This window comes from Limulus polyphemus, unplaced genomic scaffold, assembly GCF_000517525.1.
Source record: "Limulus polyphemus unplaced genomic scaffold, Limulus_polyphemus-2.1.2 Scaffold6598, whole genome shotgun sequence".
Lineage (NCBI taxonomy): Eukaryota > Metazoa > Arthropoda > Merostomata > Xiphosura > Limulidae > Limulus > Limulus polyphemus.
The window spans coordinates 18951-32407 of record NW_013672208.1 but is presented as its reverse complement, the minus strand read 5'-3'; the positions used below and the strand labels follow the sequence as shown (position 1 = coordinate 32407).

The 13457-nt window shown below is 30.2% G+C and overlaps 1 protein-coding gene across 1 annotated transcript in view; it reads left to right on the top strand.

Annotated features, from left to right (window-relative positions):
• Positions 1–261: 261 nt before the first annotated feature.
• The window catches only part of LOC106473894 (staphylococcal nuclease domain-containing protein 1-like), a gene marked incomplete at its 3' end in the record, with an annotated part of 32081 nt that continues 18885 nt past the window's right edge, over positions 262–13457 (top strand). The window contains exons 1-6 of the mRNA XM_013934577.2: positions 262–322; positions 468–660; positions 8849–8998; positions 10066–10189; positions 10950–11031; positions 11338–11587. Coding sequence (XP_013790031.1) covers positions 604–660; positions 8849–8998; positions 10066–10189; positions 10950–11031; positions 11338–11587 — 663 coding nt within the window. The remainder of the gene's footprint in view (positions 323–467; positions 661–8848; positions 8999–10065; positions 10190–10949; positions 11032–11337; positions 11588–13457) is intronic.

The following is a 13457-nucleotide window of genomic DNA, read 5'->3' as shown; positions in this document are numbered from 1 at the left end:
TCTTTCCAAACAATTTTTGTCATTCTAAAAAAAGCAAAAACACCTATTTCTGAATATGATAGACTATTATCAGTTAAAAACAATTTATCGAAAGAGAATAAAACTCATAAATTATTTATATAATGATACATATAAAATATTATACATAAAATTTTATATTATACTCATATTGAATATACTCATAATATTTTTAGTATTACTACTCCATTTCCCGCTACTCTTTTATTTTTCTTTGCTATAGTGTTGTGTCTTTGATGCACGCTGAGTGCAAGAGTTTTGGCCACATCAGCTTCTTTACCCACTCTGGCGTAAGGATCTGTTAGTGAGTGTATATATTTTATTTATGTCTTTTTGGTATTATTATTGGTAGTATTTCTTTTCAAGTGTAATTACCGGATATGTCATTTTGAAAATTAATGTTTTCCTACATTGTTTTAAGCTCGCTGTTTTTTTTTATTATTTTTCAGGTATACATTCAAGTTATAACTAAGGAGCCGGTTCACGTGGATCTGTATTATTTCAGAACTACAGTTCATAGACGTGCCACGAGTTTTTCGTTTATTGAAACATTGTTCGATTAATAGTTTGTTACATGTTTTAAATATGTCTCAACCACAACAGACGCAACCTCCAGCAGCTCAGCGTGGAATTGTGAAACAAGTATTGAATTTGTTCTATTATGTATATGGGTTATTTGAAAATGCAATCATTGTATTATTAGTATTAGTAATTAATTGTATTACAGTACGCGTGTCACGAGCCATTACAAAGTGTACACGTGACATGATCAAAGCCTAGAAATAAATCCTAACATATGCTATATGACGTAGGTTCGATCACAAAACGTTGAATTAGAATTAAGCCTAATAATAATACTATAGCATGAATAGGAAATAGTCTAATTTGCGTTTAACACCTTCGAGATAATTACTCTTTCAAAAATTAAAAATACATTATAGGTAAAAATTTTAACTTGTACTCAGTACGTCCACAGAAATCATAAATATTTTTATACCTAACAATTTTATCCATTTGTATTTTATTTTTATCTCGTGGAACTGGAAGTTGTTAATTCTGGATCTCCTTTTTAATTTTAGTTTTACACTGTCATTAGTTGTAACGAGGCATATATTGATGCAATAAATTATCTTTATAAATAATATGTAGTTTGCTTACATAGAGGATATGCCATACACTTGAACAGTGTTTTCAGATTTGTTCAATAGTACTTGTAATAATATATTAGAACGTAAAGTAGGTTTTAAATGAAATATAAGTTTTAAAGGCGAAATTCTGTTAATTTTGATTAAATATTGGCAAGACTTAACTTTTAAGAAGGGCAAAATCAAGCCAGAAATAACAAGGTTTATATAATTTTTGTGTAGGAAGTTGAATGTGCCATCACTACGAACTAGTCAGTGATAATTTAATTTGAAATAAACATCTTATTTGTGATGTCATATTTTTTGATAGTGTAATTGGACTAGCATGAATAATTCACATTTCTGCTATCAGTTTCTTTTTGCAAATGGTAATGAATTTGGTATTGTAATTCTGTCAAATACATGCCAGAGTCAACATAAAGACAACTGTTTATAAATGTGAAAGCTATTGCACCCTCTCTTTCTTTCTTTGAATTTGTAAAGTATTTGGTTCAAAGTGTGCAGAAATGAATAGACAATGAACCTTTTAGGGCACCCCTCCTCTTTCTCTCTCTCACACAAAAACATAAGTTAGTATATATCACTTCACCTCCAAATAATTATGGAATAAAAGTTTTAAAATTCAAATTAAAACTCACTGCACAAACCTCATCATCAAATAAACCATTCCATAAATGGATAACTAATTAACAAATCATTTTGTCAAAAAATAATTCTGCATCTAGACTTCCAAAGCTATCTTCTTATTCCAACCTTTTCATTCCACCACTCAAATGTGCTGAAGATAGGAAATTGTCAAAACCACAACAATTTTACACAAATGGGACTGTGCACAAGAATTTAAATTTTACTGCTACTGGAGGAGCACAACTGCACACAACACGCATGAATATATAAATAATATTGAAACATACACAAAAATATACAGAAATTAACAGCATCACAATTATCAAAATAACAGCCATTTATTATGTATAAAGTTATTGGGAGCCATACCTCTGCTTGCTGCTTCTTGCACACACCCCTGTACAAAAAAAATACAGCTACCTTAAACGGTGTTTAGGAAGACATCTTGTCATATGGATTAAAAGCTGGTAGCTTACAGTTCTTTATTGAGTGTAATGTTCTTAAGTTACAAACTGAACTTATACACAAGTGTTTTTCCTCTAACAATTTAATGCAAACATGGATGAATATGGTAATTTTTTGAAAAATGATCATAAAGAATTGGCAATTAAGTTGATTAATTGATGATATAATCGGTTATTTTTGAACATTGATTACATCTGTGTCATATAAGATTAATTCAAATTACAATTAAATCTGTTTTTACAAAAATACTTCAGTAATTGAAATTAGTGTTTCAGATTATTATTGTTTTCATTGATTTCAACTATCCAGTAACTGAAATATTGAAATCATCATTTTCCATTATTGATTTGATTAATTTAAATTTGTTCAGTTTGATCAGTTAGTTAGCTCACAAAAATTAATTTATCAAAGTTAGAGTTTTTGATTATCCAAATTTTCATTTATTTCAACTATCCAAGCAATGTAGGTATTGTTCATTATGTTTGTTGATAAGCACAAAGTTACACAGTTAGTTGTGTACTGGATGCTGTAGGTACTGAAACCAGATTTTCAGCATTACAAGTTTTTTAACTATCTTGTGAGAACTATAGATTTGTTTCTTTAGCGATCTTGTAAAAATAGTTTAGTGGTTGAATGTAATCTATTAACGAGGCCAATGATGGTGCTATTATAGTGCAGTCTACAAAGATATTTACACTGTAGTGTGCAGTTTACACAGATATTATCATCATCACCATTTTAATAATTCATTAAAACATAATTTTTTGCTAAGTAATTTATATCTGTCTAAGTTTTTGTTCAGCAAATAATAATAATTTAATAAGTTGTGTGTTCCAAAAGAGTACCTTAAATTTAGGTTATATTTGTGCTAGTTTTGATTGTTGGGATTTATTTTATTCCGATTATATTTGCTCCCAAAATGTTATATAATGGTATTTTGTAATTTATTAGTTTAAAAGTGTTATTTATAATAACTGGTGCCAATTGCAAATAAACTAAAGTTAGAATGGTGAAGATGATGGTATCTGTGTAGACCACATGCTATAGTAGCACCCCAATGATTAATTGATTAGCAAATTCCTCTAATTGTTCAGTTCTAAAGGTAATCACTAAGTTTGTAAAGGCAATAAAACTTTCAGGTAAAGTGGAAGATGTTCAGGTTTATCAAAATAAAAGTAAAGAAAGTTATTGGTAGGCCTAAAAAGAGCAGTAAATTTTCGTAATAGTGTAAAATGCCTATGCTGATAAAGCTTTGAAGCTTTTTAAAACCCAAAATGTTAGATATCACAGTTGTCTGTAAATGTTTATCACATTCCTCGTAATTAGGCTAATAGAGATTTCAGGTCAGAAGTATGTAAAAAATAAACCTTTAAGATTTATAAAATATCTCAGATTTGGAGGAATTGATCATGACTAAGGTTTTAATAAATCTCTTACTAGTGTTTTTACAAATAAAGGAGAAGAAGTAATACATCTGATCTTGACCAAATGTGGCTTAATGAGTGTGTAAGAATGTGAACCTGAGGATTCATGGCTTAAGTCCCATTGTTACAAAATTGCATTCCACACTTTGAGGCTATGGGTGCATTGTAAGAGTGATGGTCAAATCCCATTACTCATCTAGAGTAGAAAATAAATAGGTGCTGCTGACTGTCTTATATTTAATCTATTGCTTCAAAATTAGGGATGGCTAGTATAGATAGCCCTCGTGTAGCTGCATGCAAATATCGCAAAGAAACAAACCTTTCCCTTGTGGTCAGAAAAACCACTAACGATGATCCTACATAACTGATAAATCATTCTAAACATTATGATTTTATTTTGACTTTCCATATGCAAAGATAGGAGAATATTTTAATTTAGCTATATTAATTGAGGTAATTTAGGTCTGCATAAGTATCTTACTTTGATAAGTTAATGGTGATGTTAATCTTTTAAAGGGTAATCTCAAAACATTTTGTAATGTATTTTTATTGCAAAAATCATACTTCAATTTATCTTATGTTTGGACTATTTTGAAGGTAATGGGAGCTCAAACTTTAAAGTTTTATTTTATTAAGACTATGACAGGATTAAAAGTGAGGATATGTATTGTTTAAGGATAAGTTAAAACTAATGCTTTAATTTTTCTAATATGAGATTGGTAGAGTAGAAATTAATTTCATATATTTTTCTGAAATGAATCAATTAAAACTTAGAGATGGTCTTAAGTAACCATTCAAGGTCAAGGTCTACTGAGAATCATGTTACTGAAAAGGAACCTCAAGGACAACTGTTGCTCTAGATTTTGTGAATATACGTTTTTCAGTAACAACATGGAGATTGGTGGTTCATGCAGTTTGTAGCATTACTCATTGAAATTGCTTTTAATTCAAGTGAATATAAAGAAATATAATCCACAATCCTGTACAGTAAAATTGATCATCTTTTTATACTTTCTTCATTGACAAGGTTTCAAAAACATGTATTGTTCTGATAATAAGGACCATGCTTTTGCTTTCTAGAAAAATAACTTTAAATTACAGCTGGTTTTGAAAACTGTGATTTTACTGTCTGAAATACATTCAAATGAAAGTTGTAATATAATTTAACAAGTTTCTAAAATACAAAAATTTAGTAAGTAGTATTCGAACTCGCAGTGCAAACTCCTGGTTAGACTTGTTATAGCCTTCTAAACTACCAGGTCTTAAAAGTAAAAAGGGTTGATAGATGGACTCTAAAAATCCTAGTTTGAAAAAAAGGTTCCTGAAGATTGCTTTTTTAAATATATAAATATATGGTTTGAGATTATATATATATATATTACTCCATCATTTGCATCTAGTTTGTTCGGCTGATGTTACAGTCAAAATTTTTCAGCTCATGCTTTTTTACCTGGGTTTTGGGTGATTTTTTAAAGTAGTAAAAATGTTATTTCAAAAATATTTAGCATTTACAACATTCCTAATTTGGGTGCTTAATTCTGGTAGTATATTTTAGTTCCTAACTTTTACAGACATTTTGCTCTGTTGTAATTTATTGATTTATGAGGATAGTACCTAGCAGAATTGATTAGTTTCAGATCACTGACTCTTTATTCTATCATTGTTGATTTGATTTAAATAATGGTATCCCTATATTAATATAAGGAAATGTATTCTTCTGGTAACTTATGATCAAATCTACTGAGATAGAGTATTGAATAGAGCTGAAATGATTCGTAACCTTATATTTGTCTCCTAGACCTACCATTTCCACCACTTAAATACAAAAAAGAAAAATGAACCCTCAACACTATCAATTCACTTAACAATCTTAAACACCTCAATCATATTCCTTCTAGCTATTCTTTTTTTCAAGAAAAAACAACTTCTGATATCTTAACATGTCTTCATATGACAATCTTTCCATCCCAGGTAAGACTTGTATTCAGTATTTCTGTAGATACAATGTAAAATCATATTTGATCTACTATTAGCAACAGCATACTGCTTGGATGGTTAAGAGACTAATCTACCATAATACTGTTAAGGTTATTCCCATGAAAATTATAATTCAAATTATGGTATCTCGGATGCATTACCTTGCATTTATTGTAACTAAAAACCATCTGCTATTTATTTGCCCAACTCACCAAGTAATCCCGATATTTTTTTATATATAAACAAGCAACATTCTCCTTACATCTAGCAACACTGAACCTTAATATTAGTAACAGATTTAGAAATTTATTGACCATTCCTTCATGTATGTCACTGATATTAATCAAAATGAGTAAAGATCCTAACACTGAGCCCTAAGGTACTTCACTTGAAATTAGTACTGTTTGACTGTCACCTATAACTCTAACCTTATTATGTTTTTCATTCCTATCCTTGTATGTCCCTTTGTTTTCCTTTTCTACCATTGTTCCTAATCTACACAAGCTAAAAGTTGATAACTGTTACTTACTTGCTCATTACAAATAGGAAGTTACTGTACCCCTTGGTTGTAAAAGCTCAAGTTCTTGAAATCCTGCTGCCATTTCTTACAGTTTACCCTTCTCTTTATCATTTCTGTTAGATATACACGACTGTTTAAGTTTAATGGGAGTGTTATGATTTAGATGGTTTAAGTATAGTGTGAGTGTTAAATGTACTTATTTTTAGGATCGATAGTTTATCACAGGTTTTTTTTTTACATAACTGTGCATGAATCTGTAATTCAGTTGTGAATTGGCACTTGTATTATTATTATGTCATGATACTAGAACCTTCTAATTTTTTCTTGTTGTTTTGATTGAGTATTATTGCATCATAATATCTCGTAGTGTGTTGAAAGTTCTAGGCCTTGGTGAAGTTATAAATACAAGCACAAAATGTAGTTAGTTAGTAAGACATATAGTTAGATAGATGGGTAGTGCTAGACTGCGTGATTGTTAGTTTAGCCATAAAGTGTGTGTAGTGGCAATTTCTAAAGTGAATTTATCAGATTGTATTGTAATAACAGAGCAGAGAATAATATTTTTTGTCAATTGTGTTCCAAAGTAACTGAACCAGTCTATGTGGACTTTGATGAAAAGAGACAATTATTTAAAGCTCTGGATACAACTGTAGTGATTAACCTTATAATGAACATTTTTATATGTGTTTGACTTGTTTTAATATATTACTTTAAACCAAGTGAACTATGTACTGTTTGTTTATTGTTGAAATTTATCACTAACAAGTCACAGACACCTACTGTAAGGAATCCAGCTCATACATATATAAACCTGACAATCTGTACTCTATTTAGGATAGCCTCCAGTTTCTCCTCTACCCTACAAATTTCACTACTAGCTTCTTTAAAAGTTGTGTGAAAGGTCTGAGTTTCTAAATCTAATCCACACCTTACAAACTCTGAACATATAAAACCTAAACTACTCTTAACCATCGTAGTCTAAGAATAAATAATCAACTAATCTTTAGATGATATTTATGTAATAATACAATTTATTTAGCCCATTTTATAACTTACTAATGAGCTGAATTGTATCTAAATGTGTATTACTCTTGCTTAACATAATATATCATGTGTAATACTTACACTACCAATCTTATTGAATCATTATTTGGTATATTGTTAACACAAATTACTACAAATAAGAATATTAACCAGATCCATAAACAGATTTAAATGAAATATTCCAAAAAGCTTTGCATTCAAAATGGCATGATTTCTATGTTGTTTTGTGTGTAAAGTATTCTGCTTGCTGCACTGTAAATTGTAATGTTTATAAAAATTAAAAACTATAAAATACATGAATGAATTTATGTGTGAAGAATTTGGATGCAAAGTGCAATGTATGTTAATCCTGACAAAAATTGAACTACTAATAGCATTGCATTGATTATGTCAACTATTAAGTTAATGCAAAAGACTAAAAGTTATTATTTACTTTTTGTGTGTATTTTGTGAGACAGATAGGGGGCAAGTAGAAATTACTAGTATTTTGTTCCTTGGATAAGAATTTTTTCAAAAAATTCTACACCCTAGATGTTAATTAGGGACACTAGACTAAATATTTCTAGTCACGATATGTTGTTGGAGCACATGTTGCGTTTTTGGGTTTTCTTATGAAATTGCATTTTATTTTTATTTTCAGAATCTGTTCTTGTTGCTATAGTTCCATGTGAACTTCTGTATGTATGTTTTGACTTTAGTTAATGGACTATGATCCAGCCTTCTGGATGAACTGTGTTTTTGTTGTTTTTTTTATCTTCATGCTTTTGAGTTTGGATACTTCGAGATTTCTGTTGTATTTTGAAAAAGTCCACCTGTCCTTACCCCACTTGCATTTGTGCATGAAGTTGCTTTTAATGAAATTTTGGGCATATGAAATAAGGTTTTTGTGCACCTGTGGGATGTTTGTTTCCTTGAAACTTTAGTGGTTGATATTTAGGGTTTTTCCACTTGGTAAGTTCATTAATACTCAGTTTGTTTGTTTTTCTCTCTTTTTCTCATTCTTTCCCTGATGGAGTAAGTCGTAGTTTATTGAATCTATCAGTAACCATTGAGCTGCACTGAAGATTCAGACAGTTTGTTCTGCTGTGGTTTGATCCTTTTCTGTAAATGTAAGCCAATAAACACATTATCCCTGTGTTCCTTTGTTTTCCTATGAATTAGTGTAGAGAAACTTGGCAATCCAGAGGTTCTGTTGCTCATTTTGATGCATTAGGACTTTGCTCATTCAGTTGTCATATGATGTTTGAACTGTAAGCCAAAGTTTTAACAAACTGTAAAGCCTCAGCATACTCCAATACAGTGTTAAATTGCTTTGATTGTAATCTTGCTGTGCTAGTCTGTATATGTGAAGTTTCTTCATTTTTTAAACCAGACTTCATACATATTACAATTTAGTAAAAGCTAATGTTTTAAAACTAGTTATGAAAATGTAATTTTCAACTTGTTTTATGATACCTTTAGGTGATTGTGTTAGTCTTATTTTGTTCAGTTAGTTAGATTTTGTTGTTCAGTTTGCAAATGACAGTTCATTATTCTTACACATATCTTATTGTTCTGATCAAGTACTTGATGAAATTGCTATTATCATCAAAGATGCTTATTTAAAGTGTAATTTTTACATTGTCCAGGTACTATCTGGAGATGCTATTATAATTCGAGGTCAGCCAAGAGGAGGACCACCACCAGAGAAACAGCTAAATTTGTCCTATATCAATGCACCCAAGCTAGCTCGTCGGGGTAATCCTAATGTGGAATCGTCTCAAGAGACTAAGGATGAGGTAATGCTGTAGGTCTAGAAAACCTAGGAATTTATTTTTTCTTAGAAATTTTGTAGAAAATGAAACATCTTCATTTATTACTGTATCTTTAGTTTTGTACTTAGCATTTGAATACTATCACTTTAGTTTTACTCTTAGCTAGCACCATTACATACATATCTTTACAACTTAGCCAACTTTTGCATTAATTACAATATTTTGTTTTAGACTGTAATGCAATACTATATGCTTTACTTTTAGATGTTAACAAACTTCTACACTAGTAATCATATCTTTACCATCAAACCTGAACTAACTTCTGTTTATTGCCCATTCATTATCTTTGGACCTAATACTTCAACTTAGTGGTCACAAAGCAGTGCATAAAAAACAAAAAACCTCACTATTTACACAAGAAATAGTGAATATGCGAACCTAAACATTTTTAGATTTAAAATATTTCAGTAGAAAATTAAAAACAATTAATAAATTACAAAGAATTAGGCAAAATTTATGTTGTTTTTATCTGTTAATACTTAGAGCATAATGTTTTATAAGTATTCATGAATTTATAAAATCTACATTACCTGTAAGCAGAAATTTTGACATATAGTTACAAAACTAATTATTTAAAAATTCCATCAGAAAGCAGTACTGTCCCTGAACAATGGTGCAAAGAAATTCAGAGTGGTCCAATATTATCTTTCCTATTTTAAAATTTAACTATTAAATAACTAAGGAAATACAACCATACAATAACAAACATCACAGAGCTAAAGACCAGGATAATGGAAGCTATCACCACTGTAACTGTGGACATGTTGCAGTGAATGTGAACTGAAATCAAATATTGGTCAGATGTGCTAAGAGCCACTAATGGTGCACACATAGAAGTCTACTGACATGTCAATAAAAACTGTTTGAGTTGGGTTACAAGACATTGGAAACTTCATGGTTGGATTTCCTTAGTTAATTAATTATTAGATTTTAAAGAAGAAATATAATTATGGACCCCTCTGTATAACTTGATATATTATTACATAAGGTTTTTTAAGGAATGCCATAAGATAGTTCTTTTCTCTTTGTAGCCTTATGCATGGGAAGCAAGAGAATTTCTGAGAAAAAAACTCATTGGAAAGGAAGTTTGCTTTACTATTGAGTACAAAGTTCCCAACTCTACAAGAGAATATGGCTTGGTTTTTGTTGGAAAAGGTAACTTAGAAAATATTGTATTTGATTTCTCTTCTGCAAAATCTTGTATTAACCTGTAGGTAACAGACAAGTTAAACTTTTTCCCCTTTCAATTATGAACTATTTTCTTTTTCTATCATGATTTATTTGTTTGTAATTATAGAAATTTTTTAATCCTCAAATTACTAACTTCTTATAGTGTTCGCTACTGGTGGTTCCACATGTTGCATCATGTGAATTATGTCTCTGCCTCTTACAACTCTGTGTAAAGAGCTGATCAATAACTCATTTTTGGAAATCATTTTCTATGTAAAATGTATAGAGCCCCATTAATAATTAGTGGGATTAATTGGAATGTTGATTGTACTCTTGTTAACTTGGGGGGGGGGGGCTTGTTATCAACAAAATCGTGGACTCTGTGAACTTATTGCAGTTACTTATAGTTCAGAAAAATGTTTAAGAATTTGACAGGATCTTCATTAGTAATTGCAGGGTTAAGTATGACTGAACTGTATATAAACTTTCAATACAGATCTAGAGCATCTCGATGTATAATATGCAAGCAATTTGTCATGTAGTTTGAAGTTATTGTATGCGATTTCTTTGTTCATGGATGTACTTTTGTTTTGAGTTCTTATGGCGTATTAGCTATATACATCATGTTAGTTTAGCAAACTAGTTTATATTTGCGTCTGTCATTTATTTTAGTAATGCAATTTCTTAAAATTGAATAATGTTTCAATTACTCTTCTCAAAATATGCTGGTTGCTTCCATTTCCAGATACTTCTGGTGAGAACATAGTTGAATCTGTAGTTGCTGAGGGTCTTGCTGAAGTGCGGAGAACAGGCGTAAAACCTTCTGAGTAAGTTACCTAAGATTGATTGATTATCCTTTGAAACTTAAAAAATATCCAAAATATGAATTGAACATGTTAATTATGATACTTGGTTTGAAATATTTTGTTACAGACTTTTAAGTTTTACTGTCACACAGATAAAGAATATCACATTGTAATTTTATTACTTTTCATCCTTCCCATTAGCTTGAAAGCTTACAACACATAGCACTGATAGCCCATTGTTTCTTTGTGCCTAGGAACAAACAAACAAACTTCGTCATTTGCTCTAACTTTCTTAGATAACTGAGAAATTGTTTTTCATTATTTTAGTATTCAACAGAAACTCTGTGAACTTGAAGATGCAGCAAAGGCTGCAGGAAAAGGAAAATGGAGTACTGATCCATCTCACAATCATGTGAGAGACTTAAAGTACACAGTAGAGAACCCCCGGAACTTCATTGATTCCCTCCATCAGAAACCTGTGAATGCTATTATTGAACACGTTCGGGATGGAAGTACACTTCGAGTTCTTCTACTGCCAGACTACTATCAATTGACTGTTATGATATCTGGAATTAGAGTGAGTCGTTTTTGTTATTATTATTTCTGGAATATGCTTATTTTAGAAAGTTAGGCTCTCGTTATAAATTTTGGAATGCAGAATGCTCCGAGTTTTTATTTTGACATTAAATCCATAATTAAATAATTCAAAAGCTGTCTTGTGCATTATTGAAATTTTTTATCGTACTTTTTAGGTATAAAAAATATTGAATTATTTTATTAAATAACATATGAAACCAGAACTCTAGTTTCATATAGTACTATCTGAAAATAATTTAGGTCCCAACTCTTTCCATGTTGTGTGGGTTCAATGGATCTTCAAAAAAATATCAATAAACTATTATTATTAAAAGACATTAACAAAAGAAAAATTAAATTGCTTCATACCAGTAGATCTTGATTTTTAAACTTAGTATATTATGCAAATAAACTGAGCTATAAATACTTCCAAGTGTAGCAAAGCAGTAATATTCCTTTATCACCAAATAACTTTATAGTGGAAAATATGTAGAACATGTTGTAAACACATTACTAAATCACTTGTTAGGGCAAATTAAGAAGTTTGTTTGTTTGTTCTTAAGCACAAAACAACTTGTGCAACTGTTTAATGAAGTAGATTTAGACTGTAATAAGTGTTGACTACAACTTTTCACAATAGAGATGAGGTTGGCTATTTCAAACTATAATACTTAATTTATTTCATATTTTTTTTCTTTCTTACCAACTACAGTTTGCTAGATTCATTTAGGCTGTAAATAACTTTTTTTCTCACCCCTTGTGTATATTTTTATGTATTGTAGCTGTGTGGTGCTTTCTTACTTAAAGTGAGAACTTTCATTACACACTTACAAATGGTTGTAGATAACGGAAAATATGTGTGTATACATGTCTTGAGTTTTTTGCTTTTATATAGGATGGCTGAATAACGAGAGAAGCCTTTTGTACTTTTTTTTTTTTTTGGAGGCCTATTGTCAAAAGTATCATTATTTCCTGATTTTCAAATGTAATTTCTCAAACGTGTCTACTAAGGAAGGCTAATAAATCAATAGTCCATCAACCATTGTCTACATTCAGTCTGTCACCATGAATGTACACAGTCTATAATATGATTTTCAGTGCATTCTTTCAAATTGAATGTTAAGTTTCCAACTAATACTGAAAACTTTCATTACGAACGTAATTGAACATGTTTTTTTTTTACATATTGTAGCTATGTGGTATTGTTAGTTAAAACCAATTTCCCCAAAGACTAGATTAATTAGGTCCTCTATATAACAAGAGGCTTGGCAAAATTTGTTACAAAGTAATACTGAGTTGTGCTAAAACTAATCAAATCTGTGTTAAAAAATAAATGGATTGGGCACAAAATGTGATACATAATGAAACAATCTTTAATGATACAACACAAAGAAACAATGTATGTACTTCACTTTTCCTGGAGTTTTGAATTGATCACACTGCTATCTTCAAGGAATGACAAAAAAAGATAGCTAAAATGAAATTAACTTAAAGAAAACTGCATATACCTAGAATAAACTGAAAAATTCTATATTAAAATAAGAATGTAGAAAATGCTTCTAAAGTTTAACTGGTTATTGCTATTGAACTAGAAGGGTACTTTAAATGTTGTCACATTTGAGCATCTAATACAGGGTTTGCACACGTCATGAAAATCTTGGAAAGCCATGGTATTTTAGAAACATATTTTTCAGTATTGGAAATCCCAGAAAATCTGTGATTTATATCAGGAGGTCCTGGAAAAGCCCTTGAAAGTCTACCCTTTGCTCCCAGATACTCTCTCTCCCCATTTTTATTGATGTCACACTGTACCACTGTGTTTATTTCAGTTTCACAAAAAATTAATTTATAGAAAATGAGACTCGTAAAGT